This window comes from Xyrauchen texanus, chromosome 24, assembly GCF_025860055.1.
Source record: "Xyrauchen texanus isolate HMW12.3.18 chromosome 24, RBS_HiC_50CHRs, whole genome shotgun sequence".
In the NCBI taxonomy this organism is placed as follows: domain Eukaryota; kingdom Metazoa; phylum Chordata; class Actinopteri; order Cypriniformes; family Catostomidae; genus Xyrauchen; species Xyrauchen texanus.
This window is the reverse complement of record NC_068299.1, coordinates 31,045,967-31,066,819: the sequence shown is the minus strand read 5'-3', so window position 1 is coordinate 31,066,819 and position 20,853 is coordinate 31,045,967. Positions and strand designations below refer to the sequence as shown.

The 20,853-nt window shown below is 37.1% G+C and overlaps 1 protein-coding gene across 2 annotated transcripts in view; it reads left to right on the top strand.

Moving 5' to 3' along the window:
- The first annotated feature begins 2,685 nt into the window (after positions 1-2,685).
- LOC127617919 (uncharacterized) overlaps positions 2,686-20,853 on the top strand; it is a 37,038-nt gene continuing 18,870 nt past the window's right edge. For both annotated transcript variants that reach the window (XM_052090089.1, XM_052090088.1), the window contains exons 1-2: positions 2,686-3,061; positions 14,159-14,955. In XM_052090089.1, the coding sequence (XP_051946049.1) occupies positions 2,983-3,061; positions 14,159-14,955 (876 nt within the window). In that variant the 5' untranslated portion in view covers positions 2,686-2,982. The remainder of the gene's footprint in view (positions 3,062-14,158; positions 14,956-20,853) is intronic.

Below are 20,853 nucleotides of genomic sequence, written 5' to 3'. Positions count from 1 at the left end.
CGTTGCTTTTCAAAGTCAGTGCTATATAACAATACAAAATGCACAGCTTCAAATCTGGAGAGTCAGAAGTCTTCAGAATCCAAGACCAACAAGACACTGTAAAATCACAATGGAAGTTCCCATGTAAACAAACATTTAGCAACTTTTCCAAATGTGTGTACATCCCATTACTATGTGGTTCCACAGATCCAAAGAAACTCATCTCACTAGAGACTGCATAAATGTGTGCCCATGCAGCTGTGTGTGGAATTGTTTATTAAAAGACAACATACTGTTGTACTAATGAAGCGTATTATATTCAATACTCTAGTAATGAGGCAGAACAACCTAGCAACATCAAAGCAACCACAAAAAACACCCTAGCAACTGCTTAGTAACCACTAATGTCACCTTAGCAACCACCAAGTAAGGCCAAAGTCCCTTTCAAGGCAAGTTGGTTTACTCAGCAGCCATCTTGGAACACTCCCAGGCAGCTATTTCTTATGGATATAAGATACATTAAAATACAGCTTTAATGTACTTGAATGGGGGGTGGGGTGAAGCAGGGTGGGAACAGAAATCTCCAAAATGGATGGTCGAGATTACAATCATATAATATATTTCAAATCAGCAGTTAAATCTGACAACAACGGTTTCATAAATTGTGTTTCAGATCAATACAAATAAACACTATTTTTCAGACTTGTCTAGCTAATGCAGATCAACATTATCAAGACAATGTCAAGTCAAGTGGTTTTTATGACAATGTCTGTGTCTAAAAGGTGATTGGCTCTTTTAACTGTAAGATGGGGTCTTCTTTTCAACACACACTGTATTGGGTGTTCACATTTCTCTTATTCATTTTAATACAAGTGCTCTCTCTCTGGCTGTATAGTCTCTGGTTAGCCCTACATCCCTTCACACTGCTCTCTTTAAACTGACCAAGTATTCCAACTACTAAAGGTTATATTTCCTCAAACTCCAAATCAACCATTCCAGGCAAGGCTGGTGAATTTCTATGTGTATGTATTTATTTTTAGTGATTTGTTTGGACAAAATATTTACTATATGAAAAAATACAAATAATGGCACATGATAACAAGCATTAATAGTAGTTTCTTCAATCTGTGGCTTTTTTTTTGTTTTTTTGTCAGAGATGTTTTGGAAACTTTGTGTGGGTTTGGCAAAAAAAGGTCAGATATAGTTTGATGGTTGATTGCACAACAAAGACTTCATGTAATCTAGTGGCAATGTAATCATGTCCAACAGGCATTACAAATCTAGCTAAACTTAATGGCTTTTCATGTTCTTCATTTGCTTGACAATGAGACAGCAATTGGAGACCGCAGCATTGTCCAGGCCTGTTTGAGGTAATTACTCATTCATACATTCTTAGTTTCTTCTTAGTTAGCCCAGAGCAATGTCTAACCACTACTGTGTCTGCCACCCCACTAATATCCTCACCTGTTCTTTACAAAAACAACACAGGGTAAATGAATGGCTTCAGATGTCAAATGTCTAAAAAAACAAATCTTATCTTTCTTCAGAAGTATATTTAGGCCTTAATAAACATTTTAAATAAAACAATTAATAAAATAAAAACCTAACCTAAAGCTTGGTAAATGTGGCAAATTACAGTGTTGTTTTTCCTAGAACAATGGAATGCTTCATTTAATAAAGCTGCATTGCATTTCTAACTTGCTTTCCCACCCACATCTGAAGTAAGGGACAGTTGAGAAAGCCTGTCATTGTGGCCATGAAAGCTGTAGTGTATCGATGCCTCTGAATTCCATATTTGTTTCTATGGACTGAAATATTTGTACACTTTAATATTGATTAATAAAATATGTAATTTTGGTCTATGTAAGCTTTTTGGTTAATGCATAACTGAGTACAATTTTGTGGTTTAAATGAACATGATTCATGATTAATCTATATGTTGAAAACAAATTAACCACAATTTACAATAGGCTGTGAGTGCAATATGTTTTGTAGTAGTGTACTGTAAATCATTTAATTTACTTCCAACTTTCTTTCAACTACTGTGAATATGCCTGAATTTCTTTGTGTATTCTTCAGATGACATTGTCAGCTTCACAATTATTTTCTGTTATCACAAATTCTAACTAGAAAGAAAGTTAAGACTAACTTTGAATGTTGTCTTGGCAAAGACTTTTTTAGAAAGTTTCAGAAAGCTTTAAAATCCTTGATGTTTGAAGGTTATTTACTGTAGGTCTTATTCAGACAGACAGACAGACAGACAGACAGATAGACAGATAGACAGACAGACAGATAGATAGATAGATAGATAGATAGATAGATAGATAGATAGATAGATAGATAGATAGATAGATAGATAGATAGATAGATAGATAGATAGATAGATTGATTGATTGATTTTGTCAATGTAAATCTATGGGACTTTTTGGGATTGCCCCTATATCCACGTTTGCACTTTGTCAAGCCAACATAATATGGTGCATTCTTCCAGCAATGTCTTTTGAGAAGAATTTAAAGATAGCATATTCACTGGCATTTGTTTGCAAAACATTTTCCAACTTCTCCCACTATCTCTCCCTCTCTCCAACACACAAAGGTTTTCTCTAGAGTGTTTCCCCTCCCTCTTTCTGGCAATCCGTCACCCCTCCTCCAGCTGCAAATGGTACTGCTGGAGGCAGCCTGCTCATTTTACTCAGTGAGAGGATAGACACCACAAGACTCACTCACATACTCAGTCCGGCAAGCACCCTGAAGCACAACAAGGCTCCTTCTCTCCTTCTCTCACATACACTTGTGTGGAAGGCAGTATGAAGTTATTCTGCCAATATGTCTAAAACAGGATTTAATCCAAGCAGCACACCTTTCTGGGACATTTCAACAATCCAAACACTCAATTAAGAAGGAAGATCATTCAACACTACGGTATGAGGCGTGCTTGAATAAGCCGTAGAGGAGTTCTGTTCCTCTGGTCAATCAAAGCTGCTGAAGTTGTGGACGTGCAAAATGAGTCTTAAGAAGAGGAAGTCAAGCACAGTGTTCAACTGGCAAAAGTCTTTTGCCATCCTTGCACCATGGAGAAAAGGTAAGATAGTATGACTCAATACATGCTTTGCTGCTTTGGATACATGGAGTCACAGAGCTTGACTCTGTCGGCTCTAAGCAACACCTGGATTTGCAGGACAGGTAGTAATTTGTCTGGCTGAGGTGTTGAAGGGTTTTTAGAAACCTGTAATTTGAACTTTGTGGTGTTGTCTGCTTGGGTGACCACAGTCGGTGTTATCTTCAAAAAATACATTTAACTTTCATCAAATGAGTCCCACAGGTAGTTTGGTTTATGTCATTACAGTAAATTTAGCTGGCAAAGATGAGCTAAAATTGAAAACCCACAAGCTTTACCCACAAACTTATAACATATACTGTATGTTGTTGTTAATAACTACAGTTTTTCAAGTTGCTTTGGTGTTAACTAGAAAAGCATGTGGCAAAGAGGTATATTTAATTTTACTTAGTAAGACATTAAAATGAAAAATCAGCTTAATGAGAGGAAATGTATAAGCCATTTGATTTGTTTTATTGTAAATCACAGCAGCATTTCAACTTTAATTGGAGACATCACCACAAGTACAGTAGTTTGTTAATTTTCTGGTAACATCTGGCTGTTAACGGTTCATCATCATATAGCAAGAAATGGAAGAATGAAAAATATCAAGCAATATGTCATTTTAAATTTCAGCTTTTTAGCCTAGAATGTTTAACAGTTGTTTGACTTAATATTCACTATAGTCTCAGTTGGTTTCTTATGATTTTTCATGAGATGTTTGAAGGTTTTTGCCTTATTTCACAAAAGAGCCCTTACTAGGGGAGATTCCATTCATTGTAAGTGTTGTGAAAGCACATAATTCCTCTTTGGAACTGAAATCCGACTTTTGTCTTGGATGAAAGAGAAGGGATGAAAGAAAAGGTTGTACTACATTTACTTAAAAATAATGGTTCTTCGTTGGCTCTTTGAAGCACCTGAATTTAAAAAAGAACCATCTTTTCAACAATGACTATTTTTTTTTTTACTGAGTTCATGAGTTAGTATACGCTTCTTTGAAGATTTGTAAAGTTTTTGATACTTTATAATTTTTCCAATCAGAATATTGGTTCACGGGTCTTGAAAACACCAGTACAAAATAACTGGAGAAGAAAAATGTTTTTGTGGAACTTCAAGCAGTAAAACCCATGTTGGCTCTAACTGAAACCTTGTAAATCACATAGCAATGCAAAAGATCTTTTAAGTTGTTTATCTTCTTTATTACCTGGATTAGATCTATAATCAGGTGTGATCCTTTGTGATCAACAGTTTAGATGCAAGTGTTATAGTGCTACAATGATGTGAGAAAGTGGGAGAAGAGTGTTACAGTGATCTGAACTGTTTCAGCCTCAAACAAAACCAACATAAGAAACGAAGTGATATTACATGTGAATAACTTAGCTGTGACAGCTTCATGACTAAGGCTCCTCTCCTCTACTTGAGTTATGTTATATGTAACTGATAACTCAAACCAGGCACACCCACACTGCGCTGAATTCTTCATGTGTAAGATCAACCAATATAAAGTCACTGACACACATGATCATTCAGGTAATACAGAATTGAAGCTTTCCTGAAGAGACAAGAAGAGAGACCATTATTATACAATGACATTCAGATAAACACATTCTCACAGAAAATTATATTAATTAACTTAGATATTTAAATCAGTGATTCTCATCTGGTTTTACTTCAGGACACATATGTTACATTGCATATTGGTGATCAAACACAGTGCTAGAAATATTTAGCATACAAAATGAAACAAAACAGTCTTTTTAATCAAACATTTTGTATTAATTTGCCAATTTTTGTATTTAAACATCTCTTGAATTCCGATTGCCACAGCAAAACAAATTGTAGTAAGCACAAACCATGTTTATCCTTGCAGCAAGATTACGTTGTGTAGTCTTTCATGGTTTTGGAGGATAAAGGAATGTCATGCAACCTGTCCATGTTGGAATCTATCTAAAGTAATTTGGCTAGCTTCTACCAAGTGATAGATGAATTTGTACCAGAATATCACAGACTTTGATTGGATGCATAGCCTTTGATGTCAACAACACAAGACATTTGAAGCATTTTCTCCTCCCTTTAAAAGCCTATTTTAACTATGCATGATTTTATGGACAGCATTGTTTTTCCTGCTGTCTTTAATTTTATCAGAACAGACCTGCAACCCAGCAAGTTGAGAATCACTGGTTTAAGTCCATTTATGTAAAGATTCTTCACTTCTACATTTGTAAATTCCACAAAGCTGTGTGTGCTTGTGACTGGGAGAGACACCTGAAGATAATTGTGTGTTGGTCATTGTATTTGTTTGGCCAACGCAATCTCCCATGAAAAAACTGCCTTCTCCACACCGCTTGGCTTACACCAATTTGTGACCCTTCCGTTTGGTTTGTTTGGGGCACTGGCTCTTATGGACAGGGTCCTCAGACCACACTCTGAGTATGCTGCTGCCTATTTGGATGATATCATTATTAAGAGTAATGACTGGCAGTGGCACATGCAGCGTCTGGGGGTAGTTCTGAGGTTGCTGCAAAGAGCCGGGCTCACAGCAAAGCCAAAGAAGTGCGCAATTGGGTGGGTGGAGGTACAGTATCTGGGGTTCCACTTGGTCATGGTCAGGTACGGCCCCAAATTGATAAAACTGCAGCGATTGTGACCTGCCCGAGACCAAATTCCAAAAAGGAGGTGAGACAGTTGGCTGGCTATTATCGAAAGTTGGTGCCGAATTATTTGGACTTCACCAGCTCACTGACTGATCTCACTAAAAAGCTTTAGACCCGGTCCAGTGAATGGAGCTGTGCCAACAAGCATACATGCAGGTAAAAGCTGCCCTTTGTGGGGGGCCGCTTCTGCATTCCCCTGACTTCTCTCTTCCTATTGTTTTGCATATGGATGCATCGGACAGGGAGCTGGGTGCTGTACTGTCCCAAGTGGTGGAGGGGGAGGAGCGTCTGGTGCTGTACATTTTTTACAAAGTACAGCACAATGGAGAAGGAGTGCTGTCCATCAAGTGGGCGATCCTCACTCTCTTCTACGTAATTTTTGGGATGAGCATTCACCCTCTGTTCGGACCATGCCCCACTCTAATGGCTCCACCATATGTAGCATGGCAACGCCTGGATCACCCGATGGTAACTGGCACTCCAGCCGTTTAAGTTCGAGGTGGTCCACAGGTCAGGGGTGCAGGTGGCTGTTGTGGACTTCCTCTCCAGAAAGGGGGTAGTAGGCAGACCAGATGGTTCCCCGGCCTGAGTCGGGCAATGGGGGAATGTAGAGGTGAGGGCATGGTCAGGCGTTCGTCTGGGGACAGAGGAACCGGTAAGGATTTTCACCTGAGATGAATTGCTGGTAATTGCTTTTTCAATGTTCGCAGTGAAAGACAGGGGAAATAAAGAGGTGGCCAATCCATAGAGTGAGAGAGAGAAACAGACGCTGCAAAGATGTGTGTGTGCGTGGGACTGGGTGAGGCACCTGAAGCTAATTGGGTGTTGTCTATTGCCGTATTTTTTTGCACTGTGAAGCTTCACCTTTGAGCCTGATGCAAACGTGTTTATGTTGATGAGAATAAAGAGTGTTGGAATTGCCGTCACCCTCTTCCTTATTCATTGAACCTTGTTACAAGTGGGAATAGTTAGTGGAATGAGTTTGCCTGAAGGCCTGTCTGATGTTGCTGCTCCTGCACATTCTTGCCTTATCCTAATGGTGTTAGATAATGAAAGACTGGCCCTTTCAGTTCCCATTGATAATATGCTTCTGGAAAGACTCCTTAGGGTCAAATCCATTGCCTTGGTTGATGACGAGGGAGTAGAGGGAGGCTGTTCTGGCATTGTAATGAGAGTGACAGAGAGGTGTGAGGCACTAAAGGTCTGTTGGCTTTTGGAAGATTAGGAAGAAGGAGAAAAAAGGTGTATGGCTGTCATACCTTATCAAACCTGACATCTGGCCTAAGTCACCTCCTTAAACAATTCAACCAGAAAGACCAGAACATCTGATTGGGAAGCATCATTTTGGCAGCCACAGGCTCAATATATTTTACTTATCACTTTGTAAATCCTAAAGTTGATTTCAATATTAACAGTATTTTTGCATTGGGGGTTTTCAGGCTCAGAACTTACTGTGAAGTCCTTCATTCTTTGCTCAGATCTAAAAATAATTTGAAACAGTCAAGCTATAGTATATTATTTGCAAGCCTTTAAACACTGGTCACGCCATTGCGGCATATAGAGGAGCATTTAAATATGAGTATACACAAGACTACAGGTAACACCTTAACTAATGTAACTTTAAAATGTGTTATCTGTGATTCTGACTTCATGCGTCATTCTACAAGTAGAATTTACACGTGATCAGTAAAAGAAGCTGTTTTAACCACGTTTATGTTTAAATTATGATATACAAGTAAATAATACAGTATATGCAGTAGATAATATATAATTTGTAATGTTTACATTCTGCATTCATGACGCTAATACGCTAACATGCAGCAATAATATACTGTATGCCATACTATATGTGCCAGTAAACCGTCTGTTTTTGTTTTTTTATGATTATTTCAATACTACTCCAAAGATGGGTGGATAACAGGGTGTCAGATGAGCAGGTAACGGAGTAGAAAACAGACAAAAGAATGATAATTAGAGACTTATCTGTAATGTGAATGCACGAGTGGCTTCTGGCTGTAGATGGCACATGCATGAAGCAGCATATCAAACATCAGCATGAATAGGAACTTAACAGTATTTGAGTAGATTTGGTTCCTTTTGCAAACAAATAAAAAAATATAATAAAATGGCATGTTATTGAAAAATGTCTCTAACTAAAGTGCAGATGTAAATATGTTGCACCAGCTCACTAATAACTCTAGATGCCGGTGTGTTCATGTTGACTGACTTAAGAATGCCACAAAGTCGGTTGGGCACCAGGTCACAACTACCGATGGCGTGGACCAATGGCTTTAAGGTGTTTAGCAGCAGGTACAAAGTTGTTCTGAGAGTTTGTGCTGGCGAGCTGTTTCAAACCACCAAAATTAATTAAAAGAACCTTATTTGTGGCCAGACTTTGTTCAAAATTACATCACACTCGTTAGTTCTTCGATTCCGCTTGAAGTATATCACCTAAACTTGTTGCTATTAGTTTCCTAGGGTCATCTGAGTGGTTGCTAATGTATTGCCAGTTGGTTGCTTACTGGCCCAATTCAAATGAGCCCATTCCCAAGTGTCTATCATATTCTGGCCCCTATATATGGCACTGTTGCACCTATGGCACCTTCAATGTAATTGTAAATCTGTTTTTTCAACCATTTTATTGTCAGCCAAATGAAAATGTTTAAGACTGATTGCTTACAAAAGTAAAAGTATGCCTCTCACCAACAACAATAGTGATGCTTACCTAAGCAAGCACCACTATACATTTCTTGTTATGTTAAACTGTATTTCATCAAAGATTTACTTTATTGTGACTGAAAGATATAATAAAGTGTACTCATTTACAGAATTATTCAATTAAAAATACATCTGTGATTATGTGATATTCTGTAAGGTCAGGTTTTCAGTGTATATCAGACCCTCTTGGTTATTTAGTCTGGCCACCCAAGTGTTAACAGGGTTCTGACATTCTCCTGGCTTTAAAAATAGAAGACCTGCCCTGGCCTGCCTCTGACCTCTCCACCAATGATCACAACGGCAGAGTCTGCAGACAGCACAGTCTTTAAGCACCTATACTTATCTCATAGTATCCCCTAACAATATTCTCAAGTTGCTTAAGTTAATTTTAAAACCTATTGTGCTTCTGCACAACATAAAGCCAATACAATTTGGGTCTGTTCTGAAAAGGATTTGGATTATGTTTCTTCAATGATCCAACACACGTGTTTGCGATAAAAGCAAACTTCTCTTATTTATTTTTCTGCCCATCAGAACTCCCTGCCCCTTCAGACCCAGTATCCTCTCTTCAGACACAGGCTCCTTTGCCTACATATAGAATTAGATGTAATTATGATTCCTTCATTGAAATCCACATTCATTTAAAATGGTAGACTGTTACTTTGACACTGATTTAGACCATCTACGTGCAGAAGTACTCCTAAAAGTTGACAAATTATTTTTTTGCAGATATTTGCAGTTTTGGTGAAAATTGGCAATTTTATATTAAGGACAATCCATTCAATATGTCCAGTTTCAACTTCCTGTTTCATTGGGAAATATGTCAACACAGGAAAAAAGCTTATTCAGAAAGTTTATCAAAACAGTTAATGTGGTCTTGAAACTCATCAAAAGATTATTTATAAACTCTAAAAGTAAGGGGCAGGTCGGTAAACTGCTTTTGAAAATGTAGATTATAGGACTTTGTTTTGTTGATTGTTGTAATCTGTCATGCAACAGAGACCTTTTTGGCGGTGATATATTACAGCTGATCCAAGTCTTGAGGGAAGAGGTGACAATGGCATACAATTCATGTCAGTTTGACTGACAGTATAACGGTGTAATTTTGGGTCAGTAAAGCAGAAACTACAATTAAGGCAGTGTTCAATTGTGGTAAACATGAATGGGTGAGAACAGATGAAGTAAACATGTCCTCATATACAGTAAGCGAATTCTTCACATTTCATCCCCTGGAATGTTTCAGATTCTCACATTCTTTAATCTCAATATGAAGAGCAGCAACATTTGATTCTTATAGTAAACTCGCTCTCTTTCAGAACAGATATTTGACAAAATACTGTGTGTTTCAGGTCACAGAAATTCTTCAAATAACACATACATAAGACCTCACTTAAAACCATCACTTGGAAATATCAATGTTTCTACCGACCAAATGCACAGAGCTGTAAAAAGACACTAGAGTAGAAGATTCCAGAATTCTTACATTTGAACTGAGTATTTTATCAGCTCAAAAATGTGAGGCACTTGCCAGTTGTTCAAAGAGAAAAACATTATCTGCTCCCCTGGAAGAAAACCACTAGAGCAGGTGGGACTTTTGCACAACATAAAGCCAATACAATTTGGGTCTGTTCTGAAAAGGATTTGGATTATGTTTCTTCAATGATCCAACACACGTGTTTGCGATAAAAGCAAACTTCTCTTATTTATACTGAGAACTAGAGCTTTTCATTTTTCTGCCCATCAGAACTCTCTGCCACTTCAGACCCAGTGTCCTCTCTTTAGACCATAGGCGGAAATCGCGGTGGGGTGGGGGGGGGGTGGTTGGTGTTGGGGGTCAGGACCCCCCTATCTGAGGGTTGTCCCCCCCTAAAATATCATTACAATATGTGTATTGTAAATAATATATATTCTTAAAAGATTTGTTTAAGAAATAAAAAAATACAAATGCAAACGGGGCAACAACAAAAAACCCCTTGTTGTCCCCTTCAAAAAATTGCTCTTGAGAATTGTTATGTTTATTGTCCCCCCCAACATTTTGATGAAATTTTCACCCCTGCTTTAGACACAGGCTCCTCCTACATATAGAATTAGATGTAATTATGATTCCTTCATTGAAATCCCCATTAATTTAAAATGTAAGTCTGTTACTCTGACTGAGGCCATCTACATGCAGGTGTACTCCTAAAAGTTGACAAATTAAAATTTTTGCAGATATTTGCAGTTTTTGTGTAAATTGGCAATTTTAGAATAAGGACAAGCCATTCAATGTGTCCAGTTCCAACTTACTGTTTCATTGGGAAATATGTCAACACAGGAAAAAAGCTTATGCAGAAAGTTTATCAAAAGGCTTTATGTGGTCTTGAAACTCATCAAAAGATCATTTATAAACTCTAAAAGTAAGGGGCAGGTCGGTAAACTGCTTTTGAAAATGTAGATTATAGGACTTTGTTTTGTTGATTGCTGTAATCTGTCATGCAACAGATACCTTTTTGGCGGTGATATATTATAGCTGATCCAAGTCTTGAGGGAAGAGGTGACAATGGCATACAATTCATGTCAGTTTGACTGAGAGTATAACGATGTAATTTTGGGTCAGTAAAGCAGAAACTACAATTAAGGCAGTGTTCAATTGTGGTAAACATGAATGGGTGAGAACAGATGACGTAAACATGTCCTCATATAAGCAAGTGAATTCTTCACATTTCATCCCCTGGAATGTTTCAGATTCTCACATTCTTGAATCTCAATATGAAGAGCAGCAACATTTGATTCTTGTAGTAAACTCGCTCTCTTTCAGAACAGACCTCACTTAAAACCATCACTTGGAAATATAAATGTTTCTACTGACCAAATGCACATAGAGCTGTAAAAAGACACTAGAATAGAAGATTGAAGAATTCCTAAATTTGAACTGTCTATTTTATCAGCTCAAAAATGTGAGGCACTTGCCAGTTGTACAAAGAGAGAAACATTCTCCGCTCCCCTGGAAGAAAACCACTAGAGCAGGTGGAACGTGACTAGTAATGCTGTTTAAAAGAGGAAAACAAGCACAAAGCCATATTTAAAGTGTTATATGAAACTCACGGTAATGTGTACATTTACTAGACCAGAGTTTAAATATGAAATAATTAATATTGAATATAATTGTATTAATTCAATATTAAAACAAATGAATAAATACATGTATTACACATTATTTACTCATTTCAATTTCATAACAATTCGTATTGAATTGTGTAATATTTAACTTAATTTATTGAATCAAATATTAAAATATTTTATTTGATAAAAGCTTACATAATTCAATTTGAAGGAATTTGTTTTTTAAATAAAAATTTGTAAATATTGTAATATTAATTTTTTGAGCGTAAATTATAAAGAGTATCAAAATATAAACAAAGAGAGAAGTAATCATACAAAATGTTAACATTTATTGTATGAAAATTATGTATATACATTTTTACTATTGTGGTATAATTTTTCCATGATTAAATAGTTAAACAATTTTTAGCATAATTTCCTATCAATCTGTAATTTTGTCAAATTATGCAAAAAGTATGAAATATTATTTAATTGTGTGGATTTAGGAAACATAAAATGCTAGCTATATTATATTTTATATAAAAAAAATATATAATTTCCATCTACATCATTTCCACCACAGAATGCTATCAAATATAATACATAATTTGACGTGTTGGAAATGAAACTGTGGTGGAAATGCTCTCAAAATTACAGAAAAATAACAGAATTGTTAATGGAAAAGATACAGAAACTAGTGAGAGTATGAGCAGTGTGTTTTAGGGCATTTATTTTCTAAAGTATACGTAAGACCAAAAGTGCCCATGGTTGTAGAAACACCCAGATAACCTTAAGGTGTTGAAACAGTCTTTTACTCCTGAAATAATTCCTCAGCAGATATTTGCAGCCTGCAGGGCGATAAGGACTAGAAATATGTAGGCCTTGATTCTTGCCAACACTGCCACTAACCTCCTTTTACCTGTTTTTATTTTGAATGCATTATACTTTGGAACAAATGCCCTTTAGCATTACTTACATTCCTGGCTGCCAGGGCTAGTCGAAGGCTTTTTGATCTCTCTGTACAAGCAGCCACATCTAAGAGATGTTAATTGAAAACCTAGGGGAGATTTAGATGCTGACTACTTGCTCCTACTGAGTGGCATCAAAAATGCTCCACCATCAGCAGTTCTGTATTCTCAGCTGGAGAGCACTGCTGTATGAAAAGTCCGACCCAACAGGTCGGTCTAATTGACCTTTGAAAGTAAATTAGCTAAACTATGATTCTGGGCCTCGGATTGAATGCTCCAATAACTGTATGTAATGCTGGTGAACCTTAATCATTATTAAAATAATTATCTACAGGTTTTGATTGATCCTTTAGGTATTGGCACATATTTTCCTATACTTAAATGTAATTACACACATCCAACAGCATTAATCTCTATTCTGTATGTACAATAGAAAGAGCAGTCTGACACTCCAGGTGTTGTATACAAAAGGCAGAGCCCATGAGAAAGGACAGACACAAAAACAAATTCACTGTTTTGAATGGGAAGAAACTTGGACCAGAAGCAAAGTTTGGATGACCTCACATAACTGAAATGCTATCACTGTTTTCATAGTGTCACTTTCCAATGTGAAAACAAAAAATTATCACAACAGATTATTTTCTCACCAAACACATGGGTGGGCTTCAGGCTGGGCTTTGGGATGGCTGCTTATTATTTAAAGCAACACACAAAAAACCCCAACCTGTTTTGACCTATGAGAGTGCTGGGAACAGCTGAAATGGTTTTTCTTTTGATCGTTTTCAAGGCCTCATGAAAAGATATCTCAGTTTATGATTTCTAATCTCACAGTGTATCAGTGTTATGGCTCTGTGAAATTTTGGAGTCAATGCTGAAAGATCTTAGACATTTCTCTATGTCTCAGTTCCCTCACAGTAGAAAAATGAGTGGCGCATTTCCTTCCAAAAATATTCAGAATGCCATAATGCTTCCTGTGAATCGCGTACTCATAGACAGTAGGACAAAGATAGGCTTACACCTAAAATTTTATTTTATTTTTTATATTAAAATTTTTCAATACTGAGAAAGAACAGGTCACAAATGACTAAGCCATACAATAACATAAAGTAAATGTACAGATTAAAGAGCAGGTCTACAGTATATGACTGTTTTCTGAGTGCTTTGAGGTCTTCTTTCAGCACAGTGAACCATGTCTGCATAGAACTGCTTTTATATAACATAAAAAATGAGAGATGAATTATGCAAAGAAATTTAACCATCACTATTGTCTCAAAAACAAGCAATTTTCACATACCAGTGTTTTAAACATAACTTCAAAGGAAGACTTTTTAAATTATAGTACCTCAAGTCAACAATAGATGTGGATATTTTATTACTCTTAATATAACAGAAAGTTCTGATGGGATGAGCCACATTAAAAGACATTGTAAAATACAAATTAACTCATACCCGTTATGTACATTAATGTACACTGTGCCTAAAACACACCCCTTAACCATGGCAAAATCTTCATCGTTATTTATTCCAATGTTTGTTTCCCTCATTTGTCTACCAAGAAATACATTAAAAAATATAAATATTTTCTTAACAAGAAACTTTGTTTTAGTAGTGTCACAGTACAATCTTATTTATTAATGATCCTCTTTTGATTCACTTTGCAGGCAAAGGGGATATGGTGGATGAGAATGAGGTCGTACTGACAAAGATGAAGTTCCTCAATAACTTTCCTGAGAAACTCCTAAATGTTGAAGATTCCATTTCAACCATTTCAAATTCAATGTCTGAGCAGGATAACTCTGAGCCTCTCCAGGCCTATGAGGTGATCTCCATCCACAGTGCTGCTCCTGAGCCAGCAGTACCTGAATCAAAAACAGACTATCTATCTACAATTTTTACAGATACTACACTTCCTAGGTTGTACAAATTTGAATCGGAGGACTCTGGGGTAGAAATGACTAGTGGAGCAACTTCCCCATCCACCCCTACAGGTTCAGAGCAAAGCTTTGCTGTCCACAGTAGAGAGTCTTCATGTGGCTCTGGTAACATGAACAGTCTTGTACCAGGCAAGAGTCCTCTTGAAGAAATTTCAGACTCTTTGGAAACTGAACAAACATCTTGTATTTGTATTGAACGAGATACTCTTGCCATTCTTGGAGATAGAATAGAAGATCAGGATGCTGCTGATGATTTAATGGACATCACAGCAGATTCAGAGAGGTCCGAGGACAGAATCCTGAGGTACACCAGAAAGCACTGCAAGAATGGCATTGAGAACATTGCAGAACAGGAGACAATACCAGAGACTGCAATGGCTGAGGACAGAAAGTCAAGGAACCAATTTTCTATTGAAGCTTGTGATGGCAAAACAGGACCCGAATTACAACAAAAGACCTTGAGGAAAAGTACAACGAGTGACAGTCTGGATGAGTACATGGAAGAGTGCTGCAGACTAAGTGAGGTAGTTTTCACATGTTTTATTGTTATTTACTTGATATAGCAGTGTTACATCTGCTTTTCTATAAACAAATATGGTGAGCCTTATTGCAAAGATTTAAATGATATATATATATATATATATATATATATATATATATATATATACATATATATACACGGTCAAAAGTTTTGAAACACTTACTCATTCTTTATTAAACCTTTTTTTTTTTTTTTTTTCACATTTTAGAATAAGAGTAAAGTCATCAAAACTTTGGAATAACATAAATGGAACTATGGGAATTATGTTGTGACTAAACAAAATCCAAAATAAGTCACCCTTTTCCAACCTATATTTTTGTCTACAAAACTAATTTGAAGCATTTAAGAATACGCCTTCAGATCAAAAGATTTTTAAGATCATGAGAAACATTTCAGTCACGTGTTTCAAAACTTTTGGCCGGTAGTATATACAGTTTAGAGACATGTACACATCCTTTCTCATTAGCCATAATGACAGCCTTTCCACAAATTGACGTCATTGAATGTGCAATGATATGTACTGTGACGGAAAAGGAAACAGGATAAAAGCCTTAACTGAGCACTATTGTAGGATAAAAAAGAAAGAAATAACAAAAAGCTTTCAGCATTCCTGCTGATTTACAGTGCTTATCATTAAACCGCATAACATTTGAAGTGTTCTGATGAATATTATAGATACTGGAATAGGTGATAATATTGTATAATATAACATTTTAACATTTTACACATATTACACTCTCACGTAAAAATTAATCCTGTAACTTGTTTTTTTGCTTGACCAGAGCAAATAATGTTATAGATAATCTCTGCTTACATTAATGTATTAACAGTAGGGCTGTCAATCGATTACATTTTTTAATCAAATTAATTACATGGTGTCCCGATTAATTAATCGCGATTAATCGCATCTACAAATATTTGCTGAGAAAGCCCCTCATATAACAATAACTCAATATATAATGATTAAACATATTTATATCAATATATAATTATACATAGTTATCTTTAAATATTTAAAAATTATATATATATATATACAAATATTCAGATAATTAAAATGCTTTACATTCCTGTAGCAGAAGAGTTAATCATTGATAAGACAATACAAAACGCGGCTTTAGAATACAATGTATTGTTTACTACCATATTATTGATCATAAGTCAGTCATTGGCACACAGTTCACAGCAATCCATTTCACAAGTGAATTTGTCAATCAGTTGGAGATTTATTATGAGGGCTTGTTTAAGGGCCCGTCAATTTACACCTACGTCAGACATCTCGGATGCGTTGTGTCATAAACATAAGATGTTTAGGTCACTGTGTCAAGTTAAATATAGTTTAATACTTTAAACATATCTTGAGATCCCTTAGTTTGCATTTGCGCTCCTTCAAGTGTTTTGAATGCAAGAACGTAATGCATGTTTGTGTTGTTCTGCCTACTGAAATGTTTTCTTCACTGTATAAACTGTGCGTTGCTCATACAGCTGAAATTTAACTTACAGCCCTCTTGAGTAAACAATTGGTACTACAAGCTTGCATTTGTCAGGAATCTTCCTTATTATGGTCCGTGGGCATGCGATTAATTGTGCTATTTTTTTAACGCGTTATTTTTTGAATTAACACGCTAAATCAACAGCCCTAATTAATAGTCAAATAGATCCTGTATGGATCGCCTTTGGTTGGTATATTTGATGAATAGTTTGTTTTTTGAATTTGGCTTACCAAATACAGTTCATGCTTTGAATGTTTAATCTTTCACGTGTGTTGCTGCAACCAAATTGTGAATCTGATCATGTAATTGACAATAACCACAACAGCCACAAAAGGTTATTCTGTGAGATAGAGCTGGATGTGCCATCTGAGTTAAAGTACAGTACTAAAAAACAGAGAGGATGTACTGTAGGCGGTGCTGCAGATCTTTTCCCTTTAATCGTGGCTGCCACATCACACAGCACCTGCTCATCTGTGTTGAGAGACCATATAGATGGCCACAGTGATTACAGCTGGAAAAACTAAAGTCTCTCTCATCTGGGCCGTATCCCTCAGTCCACCATGCTCGTCAAAGCCTACCTGGGTGCATCAAACAGGTGTCAAATAGCTCAAATTACTCACATATTTATCCAAATAATGCCTCATTGATAGCTCCGAGGTCTTTTGGTGGCTGGTGACTTGCCTTTTTTTTGAACGAATGGTCTACTTTATGGGAGCCGTGATGACAGGTAGTCAGGGCGGTAAACTCGGTCTTCATCATCACCTGTCACCACAGCTAATAAGTTAATTCCCTTGCCTGTTAAATGGAGCTCTGTGGCCCGAGGAAGAGGATATTGAAAAAGGCTTTTTCCCATCCATTTCAAACATGGTGACTTCAAAGGGCCGCTCTCTTTCCTCCTCGTTTCTAATCTGATTTGTTTTCAATTTATGCAGGTAGGAAGAACATAGAGCTACAGTGAAGATTTTGATGTACAGCAGGTGTATACTAATCACAACAGAATGATTGACGGGGACCTTTTTCAGCCAGGTCTCATGAAATTTACGTGAACATGACAACATTTTTGCAATTAAAAAATTTACATGCTGTATATCACATCATTTTGTCTCGCTTCTATGACTCTGTAATGTAACAAGTCAGCTTGAGTTCATGGCTGGACTTGAATCGCAGTTCTCTGACTGTAAGTCTAACGCCTTATTAGGTGAGCTACCGCGCAAGCTGTTTGTAAAGTGATCAATGGAAAGGAGGAGGCGAGAACCGGCTTGATAATATAAATAATATGTTTAATATAAAACTTAAACAAACACACACATGACGGACATGTCCGTTAACGATCTCTCTCTCCCGCACGATCCTCCGCAGTCTACATTTATCCCTCTCGGGAGGCTTGATTAGCCTAATACGGGACCGGGTGTTTAGGATCACGACCCGGCCCCGCCCTCCGCCCTGCCACACTGTTCATGTTGTAATAAGTGTATGTATGTAGGTGCTTTTATGATACTTTTTTTTTTGGAGCTTGGCAGCTCCTGGTCACCATTCGCTTTTGTTTTATGGAAAAGAGCACTGTAAACGTCCTGATTAAGGGGCCATTAACATAATTTTTTTTACTGCAAAAATGCATTCGGTCTGAACGGTCTCATATATCTGTTTTTAAGATTGATAGAAGAATGTTTTATGGGTTTGGAACAACATGGAGGTGAGTAAATTTAGATTTTTGGGTGCGCTATCCCTTTAAGGTGAGATTAAAGTACTGCACTCTTATTGATAGCCGAACGCATAATCAAATTAGCCAAAATATTTAATCAATGAATGCACAAGGGTGTGGGATGCATCCAGAGCAGTCACAGATTCCTTCAAAAGGGATATTTCTGTTGATCGCAAAATTTCAAGATTGAATTGGGCATTATAAAATAGGTGAAAGAGACGTATTTTACTTTAAGGATTGAGTGGTAATCAAATGCATGTGTTCAGCCGGATGCCTGACAGTCTCTCCTCACAAGGGTCTATGGGACATTAAAAGCATTTTTGAGTCTGAGTTGACAGATGCATGCAGTAGAGTGAAATGTGGTGTCAGGGTGGAATGAAGACAGTATAACTGCTGTTGCCCTAACTGCCCCCTCACCCACCCTTGGACGGCTACAGCTGAGGAGCTGAATTTCAACGGCTGCAGCATATCAACACAGTCAATAAGCGAATATTTCCAGCATGTTAGTGTGAGGCTTTAATCTAATGATGGATGAGGCATGGAGAGCAGCACTGTGTATGCCACATCTAACCTCAAACTTTTGGCTGACATCCTAAAATGTGACGTAAGAGGTCATGGAACTTAAAGGATTTTCTAACATTTTTCTGATGCATAGAAATACATGGAAAATCAACACATCTTCTTGGTCTAGCAGGACACCTTTGGATAAATACACAAAGTTTGTTTTATGAGACATAATATAAGCCAACAATATTAGTTCTCAGCTCTGTAATCATCAGTATGATCAATGAAAATATAGTGTTAACTTCAAGCAGAGCACAAGCTCCATGTATCTCCCCCAGGATTTCACTGTAACACCTATGAGTCCAGTATGTGGAATGCTAATGAATCGTAAATTAACCAGCAGGCAAAAACTTGGATTAATAGACCACCACCTTGTGGGTGGTTTTTGACTCTTCTCAGCATTCAATCCATAAGATTTATGTGTCTAGGTAATATATTGAATATTCTTGGTATATTTACAATTGTTTCACAATATAAAATTAAGCAACACTGTGAACATAGCATTGATTTCAATGCACTTTTTATTAGGCCATTGACTAAAGAGTTTTTAGGAGACTAGTTTTGTGATCCTTATGAGAGCATTAAGACAGAGATGATTTAATAGCATTTTTTATTTAAACTTCAATAGCTAATAGTAAGTTTGATCAACCTGTTATCTCTCCTGGTGCATTGAAGGGTAGTCTAAAAGGGAGGTGTCACAGTCAATCTTTGGATAGTACGGAGTGTGCTTAACAGCAATGTTTTATTATACTTATAAATATATTAGTGTGGTTATATATTTGCGCTCTATGTCCTCGTGGTGGTGTAGTGACTCACCTCAGTCCGGGTGGCGGATGACGAATCTCAGTTGCCTCTGCGTCTGAGTCAACTACATGGCTTGTTGAGCGCGTTACCGCAGAGACATAGCACGTGTGGAGGCTTCATGCTATTCTCTGCACAACTCACCATGTGCCCCACCGAGAGCGAACAACATTATTCTGACCACGCGGAGGTTACCCTATGTGACTCTACCCTCCCTAGCAACCGGTCCAATTTGGTTGCTTAGAAGACCTGGCTGGAGTCACTCAGCACACCCTGGATTTAAACTTGTGACTCCAGGGGTTATAGTCAGTGTCTTTACTCGCTGAGCTATCCAGGCCCCCCAACCCAAAAGAGGTTTCATTTTTAACATAGTTGATAATTTGTTAATTTGTTTGTAAATTTAGTAACAATAATTAAAATTTACATTACACATTTTTTAAAGGTATTTTAAAGCACCCAACCCTACACATTTTCATCAATATTAAAGGCATAACAAACAGATTAAATTACAGTCTCAATCATTTACTTAAAATTTGAAATAATATAAACGCACTATAATAATATTCCAAACCATACGATAGCATTGTGTGAGGAACAGAGTGAAACCGAAGATTTTAATTACTGAAAATCTTCCCATGGTGTGAAGGCAGCGTCATCCAATACACACATCTCATTCAAAAGATTCTGTACTTCCAAACTTGAGCCAGAAATGATTTAGCAGAAAATGGCCACTTCTATTAAAATGAATGGGAGAAATTGGAATGCTCAACCAAGAAGCTCTAGCACTCAACGGATGTAGAAAGGAAGTCCCTCCTTACAGTTAAAAGAGCCAGTCACCTTTTAGATACAGACATCACCTGTGGATCAACTCTATAACATGCATGCACATTAGCTATACAAGCCAGGAAAATTATGTTTTTTAGTGTAATAAAGAATCACAATTTATGATTCCAGTATTGTCAGATTTAATTGCTGATTTGAAATATGTTCTTTGATCGTAATGTTGAACAACCATTTTTAAAAATGTTGGTCTTTCTCCATTCAAGTAGATAGGAGCTGCACTGTCATGACTGGAAATAGCCTCCCGAGAGCATTCCAAAGATGGCCGACAGTGGACTGACTTGCTAGAAAGACTGCTTGAGTTTATTGTAACCGGTCACAAGACACGGCGTGCTGACGCCTTCTCGTGGCAACAATTTTAGAATTTGTTAGATCCATTAGAGAGCTAACACCGGGGGGCTGCGGAATAAACTTACATTTGGGTCTGTTCTTCACAAAGAGATCGTACCCCAACAAATAATTTCACGATGATACAAATCTG